At 39.0% G+C, this 15,068-nt stretch overlaps 1 protein-coding gene across 4 annotated transcripts in view; it reads right to left on the bottom strand.

The window, feature by feature from the left end:
* LOC132400777 (signal-induced proliferation-associated 1-like protein 2) overlaps positions 1-15,068 on the bottom strand; it is a 503,978-nt gene that overhangs the window by 59,654 nt on the left and 429,256 nt on the right. For all 4 annotated transcript variants that reach the window (XM_059982129.1, XM_059982126.1, XM_059982128.1 and 1 more), the window contains 4 exons: positions 14,164-14,261; positions 11,643-12,040; positions 4,806-5,030; positions 1,426-1,588 (listed from right to left, as the gene is read on the bottom strand). In XM_059982129.1, the coding sequence (XP_059838112.1) occupies positions 1,426-1,588; positions 4,806-5,030; positions 11,643-12,040; positions 14,164-14,261 (884 nt within the window). The remainder of the gene's footprint in view (positions 1-1,425; positions 1,589-4,805; positions 5,031-11,642; positions 12,041-14,163; positions 14,262-15,068) is intronic.

The following is a 15,068-nucleotide window of genomic DNA, read 5'->3' as shown; positions in this document are numbered from 1 at the left end:
TGCAGCTCTCTTTAGCCTCCTCAGAATATAGAGAAAGTTGGTGAGCTTTCATGATGGTGCAGAACGTGTCCTAGGACCAAGAGAAATTGTGGAAGATGTGCACTCCCAGGAGGTTGAAACTATTTGCAGATGTAGGAGATGTCTGATGCTTCCACTGGCTTCATATTACTCTGATGATTAGTCAAAACCTCTACTTTTGTGGTTACATTTTCCCTGTTGAATCAGAGGGAATGCCCCAATCTAGACACTGGAGCAGAAAATCTAGAGTGCCCTGACCATCAGCAACACATAAAACAAGTTATTTGTTAACTATTTCATTCTTGAGTGTGGGAACTTGATGTGCACAACACAACTCACCCTTCCTACATTCCTACGTGAGAAGAACTTAATTGGTTTAAATCATCTTGAAATCTGTGGTTACAATGAATACAAGATCTTACTGCACTCCATTAGATGAACTGCGAAAATGTGGCAAGCGTAAATGCACACTCTAAAAGAGAGAGCCTTTTGCGCTTTGAGGGCCCAATTGATTCACGGTGCAATCAATTGCTAACATGACTTCATTACTGAAGAGGGGAGGCTGAGTGAGCAAGTTCCTGGGGTTTCTGACGCAAGTTCCATGGGTACAAGTTGTCATCAACCTCTCTCATCTGGCTACCAAAGGAACTCCAGACCAAACTGTCAATTGCTTGGAAAGGGCTTGATATTTCACTCAGAGAGCTGTTTTGATTCCTTCATCCTATTCCTGTGCTGTGCTACGTTTATGAGGTTACCAGTACTGACACCTGGCTTTTATTCCTGAATTTGTTTTAATTTAATAGATTTATATTTTCCAGCTGTTTTGGCAAAGGATAAAATCTTTACATCAGAAAACTGGCCATTAAGTTATCACATCCTCTCCTCCAAATAAGACATTTTGTGCATTCATTTTTCTCTTTATTTAATGTAATTTACTTAAAAAATTATATATATATTTATTTCTTATAGTAACTTATAGTAGGCTTTGAGGCATCAGTACATGAAATCAACACATTTCATGTATCATATACATTAGTGATAATAAACCTGATTCTTATTCTGAGGATTTTTAATGTTATGTTAAAGGAGGACTGTAATTGCAAGCTTTGGTAAACTGTCCCACATATCCAATATGTGCAGCACAACAGAGAAGGTGTAATCCTATCACAGTCATTGAGGAGAAAGTTATTTCAAATAGCTGTTGTCCCCTATTAACTTCAAACCACAGTATTCGATTTGCTGGCATACCGGGGTTGCAACCTGAATGTCCCAATGGGACTGTTTCTAGAAGAGCACTCACTGCTCTACCAGGGGAGGTTCAGCTTTTTGTTCTCTGTCAGTTGGAGTTTTGTTAAAATACCAGTGGACACATCTCATGAATTAACTCTGACAGGTGTACAGACTAACCTTCCTCCTCCTCTGTTCCAAAGGAGGGCTGTCTGGCAGCATCAGTTTCAGAAACTCTTCTTTGGTGAAGGTTTGCTGGGATTTACTGACAGGACTCAATTCCTGCACCAAGTCCTGATGTTGACTGGAACTGCTTATTTCTGTTACATCACCATACAACCTCCTGGAGAAATAAAAAAATGGAATGAGGATATGGCAAAAAGCAACACATCAATTCATACTGTTGCTCAGTGACTACAGGTTTTGAATATATATCAGTGCTGTGGTTTATCTAATCAATGAATTAAGTTCAGTACTTTCAATTCATTACTTTTGCAGAAATCACCATCTTGAAATATAACTTTTTTCAAATACACATATTTGGGGTTTTAACTGTTTAATGTTCTGAACTATTAGTTAAACTATTTAAACAATAATTTCCTACAACAATCTCCTAATACACTTGTGGTGTTATAGGATTAGAATTAGGCCATTCAGCCCATTGAACCTGCTCTGCCATTCCTTTATAGCTGATTTATTATCCTTCTCAACACCATTCTCTTGCCTTCTCCCCATAACCTTTGACACTCATATTGATCACAAACCTATCAACCTCCAGTTTAAATATACCCAATGATGTGGCCTTCACAATTGTCTGTAGCAACGAATTCCACAGATTCACCACCCTCTGGTTAAAGAAATTCCTCCCCCCCCCCCCCCCATGTTCCTCATGTTGACAGCATCAGCCTCAATATATATCTGCAAAGGTACAGTTAACATCACAAATATGTGGATTTATTAGAACTAATGCATACTTATAAAGAGGTTCACAAGTTGAAAGATTTATTTAACAAAGGCATTTAATGATTGCTTTAACAATGGGGAAAATGTTTGTTTTCAGTTCACAGGATTTTAATCACTGTATTCCTTGTAAATATCACTGTTGAGATTCCTTTTGTTTTATTTGTTATTCTTTAGAGATACAGTGCATAACAGACCCTTCCAACCCAATGAGCCGCACTGTCCAGCAACCCACCTATTTAACTCCATCATAGAACATAGAAATTTACAGCACATTACAGGCCCTTCGGCCCACAATGTTGTGCTGTCCTTGTAACCTACTCTAGAGACTGCCTAGGATTTCCCTAGCACATAGCCCTTTATTTTTCCAAGCTCCATGTACCTATCTAAGAGGCTCATAAAAGACCCTATTGTATCCGCTTCCACCACTGCTGCCGCCAGTGCATTCCATGCACCCACCACTCTCTGTGTGAAAAACTTACCCCTGACATCCATCCCCTCGGTACCATCCTAATCACAGGACAACTTACAATGAGCAATTGACCGATTAACTAGTACATCTTTGGACTGTGGGATAAAACCAGAATACCAGGAGGAAAACCCACTTCAAGTATTGTTTACATCTTGTGTGATTTATTTAAAAAGGATGTCTAAAACAGAAGGCATTGGAGGAGATTTAAAGGGGATCTGAGGGGCAAATATTTTACACCAATGGTATCTGGAACAAGCCGTCAGAGAAGGTGGTGGAGGTAAAAAAAAACAGTAAAAACATTGAAGGGGCATCTGGACAGATATGAAAGACCTGTTTCAATGCTGTACAGCTCTGTGATTCGATAAATGCCACATTCCGTAGACGTGCAGTTTAACAGTACAGAAAGCTTGGATGGAAAGAAAGGCTTTGAGGAGCCTTGCAAAGGTGGTGGTAGTGGGCAGGGTTCTATATTCGCTCATTTGCCACTGAAACCCTCAACTATATTTTTGTTACCTTTAAATTCCAATGCTCTCCTGACCAGCTTCTCACCTCCAATCGAATATAAAGTAGTGCGTACAGAAGCCTGAAGACCCACACTCAATGTTTTAGGAACAGCTTCTTCCCATCCGCCATCCAAGAACCCATAAAAAATACCTCACTATTCCTCTTTTGCATCATTTATTTATTTTTGTTACTTACAGGAATTTGCTATGCCTGCATTACACTGATGCCGCAGGAAGAACAGGTTTCACAACTATTGTCAGTGATAATGAACATGATTCTGATTCTAAACCTCTCATCCCTCGGTCTGTGCAGAAAATACAGATATTTGACTGAAACTTTGGTTACCTAACACAGTAAAACTTTTAGCTCAATGTCACATTTTGATTTGATAGTACTCCTGTTGAGAAATTTGGACTTTTCAATATATTGGGGTGCAACACTAAGGCAAATTGTTCTGTGTGGATGAATCCAGAACAATAATTATAGAACCTTAGAAAGAGAGGAAAGGTGATGTGAAGTATCACTTCACTTAGAGGGCAGTGGAAATTTGGAATTTTCTCCTCCAAAACCCATTGAGAATGGAGGCCAATTAAAATTCATAATGTGTCAAAATCGAATTAGATAGGTTTGTTCGTAAAGGGAATCGTAACATAATTAAGCCAGGCACTGGTGTTGATGAACCTACAGATAAGATCTCTCTGAATGATGAATTAACTTTGAGGGGCTGAATAATCTGCTCCAGTTAAAAGTGTGGCAGTGAAAATATATTAAATATTGAAGCTTTATCTCCAATATCACTAGAATTAAATCCAACTGATTATAAGCTTCTCTTAACAATTACATTTAATAAGTGTGCTAAGGCTATGAGTACAACTTTTAAACACATACTTTAATTATTATAAAAAATTGTATGCATACTAAAGTTGTTAAAATGCATATATTTTTTAAAGAGAGGTCCTAATAATATTCAAAATAACAGAATACCTAATTTCCTCTTGGGACCTGCTTCCCTGTTCTAGAAACACTGTACTCTGAACCCCCTACCTGTGCTGCAAGAACCAGAAGACATGCAGGGACAACTTGCATTGATCAGTTGCTGCTCTCACAAACTTATTTCCATATGGCACCTTCCTTCATGACACAAGTTAAGTTAAATATGCCACAAGGCCAACCCTGTTGCCTTCCACGATACATAGTGCACCTCACTGTTCTCCAACAACCTACGCTATATTTGCAGTAGTTGTCTCAAGTTCATTTGTCAGTTTAGAACAGGTCTGGCTTTGAAACGTGGCTTGCTTAATTGTATTACAATGATGTACACATCAACCAATTTAAAAAAAAACATTATATTCAATGCTGAATATCCTGAAATGTCTCCATCACATAAATAATGTGAATTATTTTTGTTTGGAATCACATTGGCAAACTTGGAAATACTTAACAGTTATTTCCTTTTGCCTGATGCCAAGTACAACTTACTAAAAGCAGGGTTAATTCAGAGAAGGGTATAAATGTTACCACAACTTGAAAACCACAGAAACGTCAATAGTTCTGAGAGAACATAAACACTAGACTTCAGATATAGGAAGCGGACAAAAGTATTTTTTTCAGCTGGGTCACTAACCTTCTACAATCTGCCATTTCAGACTCCTCAGGTGTAGGGCTTCTGTCTAACTTTTTCCAGCCAATGACATATTTGTTGGCAGTACCCTGGCGATGATATGATCCTGATAATGACCCCAGCAGTGGTTGACTGCTGTTCTGAGATACTATGTAGACTTTGGATGCATCAAGTGATCCACTGGTTTTAGAAACACGAGGTGCTGGGCTTCCAGAATGATGTGAGCCACTAAAGAGACAAAAATTTGTGGGACGGTGGAAGAGAGAGGTCACAGAGTTTACAATTATATACATAGTCTTGCCCTACAGCATTGCTCAAAGTCCTCTTAAATCTTGATCACATAATATTTGAACCAGATAATAATAGTTTTAAAATAAAACTGCCACAAGTCATACTGCAGACTAACATGGGGCACCTTTCCTACAAAGAGCAATGGAATGGTTTCAGATTTAAGGCAAAACCCTTAGAATGATTGACAAATGAATAGGGTGTGATTGATCTTTTGTTCCCTATTAACTGTATAACCACAACCCAGTTGCATGATGCAACAGGAGATTAATATATACACTTTGTTAGATACAGGAGTGAAACACAGTGTGGTCTTCTTTTGCTATAGCCCATCTGCTTCAAGGTTCAATGTGTTGTGTGTTCAGAGATGTTCTTCTGCACACCACTGTTGTAACATACCATCACCTTCCTGTCAGCTTGAACCAGTCTGACCTCCCTCATTAACAAGGAATTTTCACCCACAGAACTGCAGCTCCTTAAATGTCTTTCTCTCTCTCTCTCTCTCTCTCTTATCCAGCTCTGTTATTTCATTGGAAATCTTACAAGAGATTCTGTAGATGCTGGAAAAACTCCCGATGAAGGGTTTTGGCCTAAAACAATGACTGTTTACTCTGCTCCATAGATACTGCTTGATTTGCTCTATTCCTCCAGCATTTTATGTGTGCTATGTAAGCCATAAATGACAGGTTTGTGACTATGACTGCAAGTAAGCTATCCCTCCCTGCACCTTTAAAATTAACATCCAATTTTGGCACATTTCACTACATTAATCTCTTCTTAATACAAGTCCTTCACTGATTTGCTGCACAGAGCTGCCTTAGTCTGTTCTGACCCATCAGAGTGCAGCCAGAGGAACACCCACAATGGCTGCTCCTACCATGCCTGGACACCACCTCTGAAATTTGCCTGAAGACCTGCTTTTGCATCCACTTACAAGCCCCCACTCACCTTATTTCATACCTATATGTTTAAACCTTGGCAATTCCATCTGAAAACACATCAGACTTGATATGAATGTAGACAACATTCAGCTCTGTCTCACCTTTATCTCATTTGACTCTTCGCTGATCTGAAACACTCTTGCTTCAACATCCTCTACTGGCTGATCTAAAATTTACTCCTAATATTGCAGGGACTGACTCTATCCTCTGTTCAGAGGTAGCATTCTCATTCCTCACAAAGATCTATAGCTCAGGAAGACTGCTGAAAATCATGTATCATGGGTATCCCCAAGGTCAGAGTCTAATCACATATTATTTCCATCATTAAGACTACTTACTTCTACCTCTTCTACTTCTACTTTGCTGAAACCCCCACTTCATTATTTCTAGATATGATTAATGGCTTCAAAGTAAGTTTCAAGGACTCTGCATTTCATGTCCTCAGTATTATTTATTTATTTAATTATTGTTTTGTTTTTGTATTTGCAGTTTCTCTTCTTTTGCACATTGATTGTCAGTCTCTGTGTGTAGTTTTTCATTGATGCTATTGTATTTCTTTGTTTGACTGTGAATACCTGCAAGAAAATTAATCTCAGAGTAGTGTATGGTGACAAGTAAAAAATTTCATAATAAATTTACTTTGAACTTATGAACTTTAACATTTATTATTAAATTACAAGAAATGTTTCATTGATATTAAACATAAGAAATTCTGTAGATGCTAGAATCCAGAGTTATACACACAGAAAGCTGGTGGGGGTGAGGGGAGGGTGGGAACCGGAGTGAGAGATAGGACGGATAGTAAAAAAGCAAAGATAGTGTGCAGTCAGACTGTCAGGAATAGATGGCAGATGATAGGACAAAATTGCAGCCAGCAGGATGAGTATTACCCTTACGAAGGGGAAATCATGCTTGACTAATCTTATGGAATTTTTTGAGGATGTAACTGTGGAAATGGACAAGGGACAGCCAGTGGATGTAGTGTATCTCGACTTTCAGAAAACCTTTGATAACGTCCCACATAGGAGATTAGTGGGCAAAATTAGACACATGGTATTGGGGGTAGGGTACTAATATGGATAGAAAATTGGTTGGCAGACAGGAAACAAAGAGTAAGGATTAATGGGTCCTTTTCAGAATGGCAGACAGTAACTAGTGGCGTACCGCAAGGCTCGGTACTGGGACCCTACTAGTCCTATGTGAGGTTATCCACTTTGGTGGCAAGAACAGGAAGGCAGATTACTATCTGAATGGTGTCAAGTTAGGAAAAGCGGAAGTACAATGAGATCTAGGTGTCCTTGTTCATCAGTCACTGAAAGTAAGTATGCAGGTACAGCAGGCAGTGAAGAAAGCTAATGGCATGTTGGTCTTCATAACAAGAGGAATTGAGTATAGGAGCAAAGAGGTCCTTCTGCAGTTGTACAGGGCCCTGGTGAGACCACACCTGGAGTACTGTGTTCAGTTTTGGTCTCCAAATTTGAGGAAGGACATTCTTGCTATTGAGGGAGTGCAGCACAGGTTCACGAGGTTAATTTCTGGGATGGCGGGACTGTCATATGTTGAAAGATTGGAGCGAGTGGTCTTGTATACACTGGAATTTAGAACGATGAGAGGCGATCTGATTGAAACATATAAGATTATTACGGGATTGGACATGCTAGAGGCAGGAAACATGTTCCCGATGTTGGGGGAATCCAGAACCAGAGGCCACAGTTTAAGAATAAGGGGTAGGTCATTTAGAATGGAGCTCAGGAAAAACTTTTTCACCCACAGAGTTGTGAATCTATCGAATGCTCTGCCTCAAAAGGCAGTAGAGGCCAATTCTCTGGATGTTTTCAAAAAAGAGTTCGATAGAGCTCTTAAAGATAGTGGAGTCAAGGGATATGGAGAGAGGGCAGGAACAAGGTACTGATTGTGGATGATCAGCCATGATCACATTGAATGGCGGTGCTGGCTCAAAGGGCCAAATGGCTTAATCCTGCACCTATTGTCTCTTGTCTATTATCTGTGCGGTAGGGATGCAGAATCAAAAAGTGTAGCAAATACAGTACTCAAAGTGTTATATCTCAAAGCACGGAGTATAAGAAATAAGTTGGATCATCTTGTTGCATTATTACAAATTGTCAGATATGATGTTGTGGCCATAACTGAATTGTGGCTGATAGATGACTGTAATTGGGAACTGAATGTTCAAGATTTCAAGTTGTATTGGAGGGATAGGAAGGTAGGCACGGGGTGGCATGGCTCTGGTCGTAAAGAATGGCATCAAATCAGTAGAAAGATGTCACACAGGATCAGAAGATGTTAAATCCTTGTGGGTTGAGTCAAGAAATGCAAGGGAAAAAGTACCCTGATGGCAGTTATATACAGGCCTCCCAACAGCAGCCTGGATATGGACCACAGATTACAATGGGAAACATAAAATGTGTATTGAAAGGGTAATGTTATGATAGTCATTCAATATCTTAACATGCATGTTAATTTGGAAAATCAGGTTTGTAATGGATCTCAAGAGAGTGAGTTTGTTGAACACCTACAAGAATCCTTTTTAGAGCAGTTTGTTGTTGAGTCTTCTAGGGGATCAACTATACTGCATTGGGTGTTATGTAATCTACCAGAAGTCATTAGGGAGCTTAGAGTAAACGAACACTTATAGGCAGTGATCACAATATAATTAAGTTCAATGTGAAATTTCATAACGAGGAAGTAAATTTTGACGTAGCAGTATTTCAGTGGAGTAAAGGAAATTACAGCAGGTATAAGAGAGTAGTTGGCCAAATTAAATTGGAGGGAGATGCTGGTAGGGATGACAGCAGAGAAGCAATTGTGTGAGTTTCTGTGAAAAATGTTGACGTTGCAGGACATATGTATTCCAAAAATGAAGAAATACTCAAATGGCAAAATAGTACAACTGTGGCTGACAAGAAAAGTCAAAGCTAATGTTACAGCATTGGCTGATTGGTAGGAAGCAATGAGTGGAAATAAAAGGATCCTTTTCTGGTTTGCTCCAGTGACTAGTGGTATTCCACAGTTGCTGGTGTTGGGACCACTTCTTTTTATGCTGTATATCAGTGATTTAGATGATGGAATAGATGGCTTTGTTGCCAAGTTTGCGGATGATCTGAAGATAAGGGGAGGAACAGGCAGTGTTGAAGAAGCAGGTAGGTTGGAAAATGCACTTTGATAGCAGAAATAAATGTGCGGACTATTTTCTAAATGGGGAGAAAATTCAAAAATGTGAGATGCAAAGAGACTTGGGAGTCCTTGTGTAGAACACCCTAAAGGTTAACTTGCAGGTCAAGTTGCTGGTGAGGAAGACAAATGCAATGTTAGCATTCATTTTAAGAGGTCTGGAATACAAAAGCAAGGATGTGGTGCTGATGCTTTATAAGGCACTAGTGAGGCCTCACCTTGAGCATTGCGAACAGTTTTGGGCTCCTGATCTAAGAAAAGATGTGTTGGCATTGGAGAGGGTTCAGAGAAGGTTCACAAACATGATTTTGGAAATGTAAGGGTTATCATAGGAGGAACGTTTGATGGCTCTGGGTCTGTACTTGCTGGAATTTAGGAGGATGAGGTGGGGGAACTCACTGAAACCTTTCGAATGTTGAGAGGCCTAGACAGAGTAGATGTAGAAAGGATGTTTCTCATGGTGGAGCAGTCTAGGACAAGAGGGCACAGCCTCAGGATAGAGGGATGTCCATATAAAACCAAGAGCAGACAAATTTCTTCAGTCAGAGGGTGATGAATTTGTGGAACCTGTTACCACAAGCAGCTGTGGAGGCCTGGTCTCTGGATGTATTTAAGGCAGAGATCGATAGGTTCTAGATTGGAATTGGCATCAAAAGTTATGGGGAGAGGGCTGGGAAGCGGGGCTGAGGAGGACAAAAAAGGATCAGCCATGATTAATGGTGGAGCAGACTTGATGGGCCAAGTGGCCTACTTGTGCTCCTATGTCTTATGGTATAACTCAGTAGCTCAGGTAATATCCATGGAGAAGAATAAACAGTTGACAGTTTGTGTTGAGATCCTTCATCAGGACCTAAAACATCAACTGTTTGTTCCTCTCCATGGATGCTGCCTGACCTGCTGAGCTCTTCCAGCATATTTCATTGTATCTGTTGGTCTATTCAGTTAAGAACCAAGTATTATTGACCATATGTTGCTTTCAAAAGGTACTTAGGTGGTAGGAAACGACATTACATTGCTCCTTATTTTTTCACAAAGCAAATTTGACTGTTTCAATGGCCTTGATAGAGTACACAACTCCAAAAATATACTGGATACTTTCCATTAAATTAAAGGTATACTCTAGCAATTAATCAGTATTAATTCTTCAGATTCAGTGTTGTTTATCCAGAGTATTGCACAAATTGGACTATTAATTCATGGAGAACATATTGCACAGTGATAAACTGAAAATCATTAATCTATCCAGATGGCATTTTAAAAATTGAAAAATACTATTTCACATAGACAGGTATTACAAAACAGAGGAACTAAGTTCTGTGTAGATACATGAGTGTATTAATAGAACAATAATGGGCATACTCACTGGGAAAGGCAAGGGACATTAGGTAGGAGATTGCTATAGGTTCAGATGCTCTGTTTAAATTTGTGGAACTGTGGTTGAAGCAGACTCAACACTTGCATTCAAAGAAAAACTGAATTTATGCTTGAAGAGGAGAGGACAGAAGGAGGGTGGGAAAAAGAAAAACAGATCACTGGAACATAGGAAAAGAAAGGAGAATGAATAGGTATACACATCTTTCAGAGAACAGACATGGGAACAATGAACCAAATGCTCTACTTTATAAGGATGAAAATTCCCTGTAAATTTTCAGTAGAATAGGAAGATAGCGGCCTAATCCTGACTATTAATTGAACTCCCGAGTGTCTTTTAAAACTCTCAATTTTGAAATCGATCAGGAAATCCTCAGGAAAATTACTATTCTTGGTGTATTTTATTAAGTATTGATCCGATTAACTTTTGGTGTATGGTATGCTTGTCACGGCGGTGAGGGGAGGGGAGAACGAACCACCAACCATTGTATCTTTCAATATGGAACCAGATAAATATTTGTAATAGAACAAGGAACAAGCTTAAGGGCAGAGCAGGTCAGTGGGGGTGGTTACATTTAGAGTAAAATAACGTGATTTTAGTAAAGGACTGGGATCAGAGTGGGGCAGGGCGAAATTAGGGCTGCAGAGTTTTGACGGATATTGGATTTTAGAATTATGCAAGGATCAGAGGAAATTACTTTGGATTATCCATGGCTGGTGGATGGTGGGAGCAGTAATAACTTTGATCTCAATTTTCCTGGCACCAGTATGATGGGTCAAATGGCTCCATTGTGGGTTACAAAACACCAGGATTCTCATGGTTTATGTTATGCTTTCCAGTTTGGATTTCTACACCATTCTGAGAGTTTCATGATAAGATGCTGTCTCCTATTTATCAGTTAAAAGTGACCTGTCGTTCAAGTAATTTATGATACTGTACATATGTATACTATGATCAGAGGGATCTATTTGCCTAGTCTCCTTCATAGTATCTATCCATGTTGTATAAAGGCCACTGGATGGCTGCAATAATTAAAGTTCACTGTACCTGGAGTGTGATGAGATCTCACTTAGGTCACCGGTACTTCCTTGGGCGGCAAGGCCAGCAGAAATGGCAGCTGTATAGTTGTGGACAGCATAAGATTTAGCCTGTCCATCTTCAGGCCCTCCATCTTCGGAGTGTTCCACCCACTGCACCATCTGCTCTGCTCTGCTCTGCACAGCTGACCTGCTTCCAGTCAAATGAACTGTTGCCATCAATGGTGCTGGAATGCAGGGAGCTGTGTCAATCCCACTGTCGGTAGAGGCCCCTTTAATGTATGTCAACCCCAGCAATTCTGGATCCATCAAGTCACCCGAACCAAACTGCTTGTCATCACTATTGCTGGATGCATTGCTGGACAGAGTGTTACTGCTGGAATGGCTTGAGCAATTATTATCCGTAATCTAAGAATAATGAAAAAGTTGACATATAACCCAATAATATTCAATATTTTCCAATGTGGTTATGCATTTAAATGTACTTATCTATGATTTTACCCCTTGTTCTATTGCCAAATCTGAATCACATTCCTGTCACAAGATTAATAACACATTTTAACTTTCCATTAGTACAAATAAAAACATTCACAATGCACAAATGTATATGCCAATTATTGGAAAAATATTTATCCTGATTTTGTGGAAGCAGGTTACAAACGTACATTGTGGTGTGATTGCATTATACATCCCATTTAGTGTATAAGAATAAACACTGGCTTTAAATATTGGTATTTCAACTTGAATGTACCCAAGAGGAATCCAAGTGCTTCAGGTTCAGTCTGTAGACATGCGAACTTACAAAAAAGCTGCATTGAAGTGTATGCAAAACAAGTGATTGGTTCAAATATAGATTAATAAGTTTCTATTGCCTTTCCCACACTAATTTCACAAAGGGATAATTCATCATCAAGTTCGATAATTGCATTCATGAACATGGCCACCTTTGACACTAAGGGTGCAAGAGATTGATTGAGGTTCGCTTTGTTAGCTCTAATGCTTTCATTGAACACCAATGAGAAAATGAAGCCACTTATGCTAATTGTTTCTAATTAAATTGAAAAAGACTGTGAAAAAATGCCCAATGGCTGGGTTAGAATACACATCCAATTTGCTCCACACATAATTTTGATTCTGAGGCAATTAAATATTAAATATAATTATCTCGAGCAGAGCAATATTTACCTCATTAAAGGAAGAATTGCTCTTGTCAATATGTGATGAGAAATTGGAAATGGTTTGTGGTTTCATGATTTTATTGTGCATAGCAGACAGAGCATTTCTTTCTCAACACCACTGCTACAGTGCAAATGTTGCTCTGAGCCAACATCAGGCCCCAAGAGATGGGAGCAGAAGTCAAGAATGAGCAGGAGTACAATGGATAATCCTTGATTCTATACTGAATGGACAGGTTTTATGATCAATTTCATACAATACTAGAGAAATAAAATTCACATAGCTAACTTTGCCTTGTGTCAGGGGTGGCAAAGGAGATTCTGTCAGGTAATACAATGTCACTTGATGTTCTCAGTGTGAGCAAGGACCCACTAGCAATGTTCCTCTTTCAAGATATAAAATGTAATCAACTGGAGATTTGCACAATGTATAGACTTGGCATGGAGCACATCAAGGAAGAACATTAAGCAAATATAATGGAGGCTCAACACAAAGTTGCAAAGAAGTGGAGGTCACTGCAGAATAGTGTATTTAACTAGGGCTCAGCACATATTACAGCACAGGTACTGGGAGTTCAGCACAGCAGGAGGCACAGACTTGTCATAAATGTGACATCAAGGATCAATTTCATTCACCAAAAACATTTACATGTATTAGAAATTTGCTGTGCTAACATGACATGCAACAAAAAGCAATATTCAACAACTATAAAAAATTAAAACAAACTCAGAAGTACAGATATGTAATAAACCATGCATAAATACATAAATAGGAGAATGCATTTAAAACATAAACAGCATAATTAAAAGTGGTTTGAAGTTTTTACAGTGACTGAGGTAATAGAAAGAAGGGGTGTGGGTCTAACTGGAATGGTTGATCACATTAACTTCCTGGGGGAAGAAACTTTTAAGGGAGTTTTTGGAAAAGACATTTTGCTGGGTGGGTAGTGATTTTTCCTGGGCTCCTTTGCCCTGGACACATACAAGTCCTACAATGATGGTGGACTGCAACCAATGATCTTTTCTACTGTCATAACTACTGTACATTTTGTATATTGTGAGTGTATATGCCTATGAATATTATTTTGTTTAAATAAATGAGCTGTGAAGAGATATTCTCCATTTTAACAATCACAGCCTGAGCCAGAGGTCTTCATCTCTTCCCTTCAAGGTTCGATCCTCGCCTATTGGTAAGAAAACATTAAACTATACTACATGGACCCTTGTAAGGCAAATGTCAGATATAACCATATAAGGTAGGGAGAGGGCAGCAGTACTAATGCATGCTTGAACTAGAAAAATAAAACAAACATGATAATATGTTAATGGGATTTAGCAATAATGTGTGACTCTTACATGTAAAATTTTATTTGGAGATTCTTTGCCAATGGTTTCCCTTTGGAGTCCTTTATAAGAGCTCAGCATTTTCGTTGAAGGAACATGCCATCTTGCCTCTGAAAGAGAGCACAGTTGTTTTTAATGATGTAAATCTGTTCCTTTTATGGTCATAGATTAAAGCATGATACAGCACTCTAAATTACTGGCAATGTTTCAGTTCACAATTTGACCTTTTTTCACTTTACAATAATTTTCTTCATTTTGTTGGTTGTGGCTGCTTTGGAGTCAAAAGGTTCTGGATTGAAAATCCACAAGAGACCTGAGCACAAAGTTAAATCAGAATCAGACTTATCATCACTGACTTAGATGATGTGAAGTTTGTTGTACAGTGCAAGATTAAAGTTACAGCACCGGTGACTGGATTTCAATTCCTGCTACTGTCTATGACCAGTTCGTACATTTTCCCCGTGACCATGCGAGTTTCCTCTGGGTGCTCCAGTCTCCTCCCGCATTACAAAGAGATACAAGTTAGTGAAGTTGTGGGCATGTTATTTTGGTATAAGAAGCACACAACACTTTATGGGCTGCTTTCCAGCCCATCCTTAGATTATGTTGGTTGTTGGCATAAATGACACACTTCATGTATGTTTTGAGGTACATGTGATTAATAAAGCTAATCATTTGATCTTTTAATTTAAAATTATTATAAATATTGTAAAAAGAAAGGAATAATGAGATAGTGTTAATGGACTGTTCAGAAATCTGATAGCAGAAGGGAAAAAACTGATTCCAAATTGTTGAAAGTGGGTCTTCAGGATTGTGTATTTCTTCCCCAGTGACAGGCTGACATTCAGTGTGGAACGCAGGGTGTGCTACATTACTGCAGATACTGCCTTTCAGATGAAACATTAAAGCTGTACTTG

The sequence above is a fragment of the Hypanus sabinus genome, chromosome 10 (assembly GCF_030144855.1).
Source record: "Hypanus sabinus isolate sHypSab1 chromosome 10, sHypSab1.hap1, whole genome shotgun sequence".
NCBI classification, from domain to species: Eukaryota; Metazoa; Chordata; class Chondrichthyes; order Myliobatiformes; family Dasyatidae; genus Hypanus; species Hypanus sabinus.
This window is presented reverse-complemented; position numbering and strand designations above follow the sequence as displayed.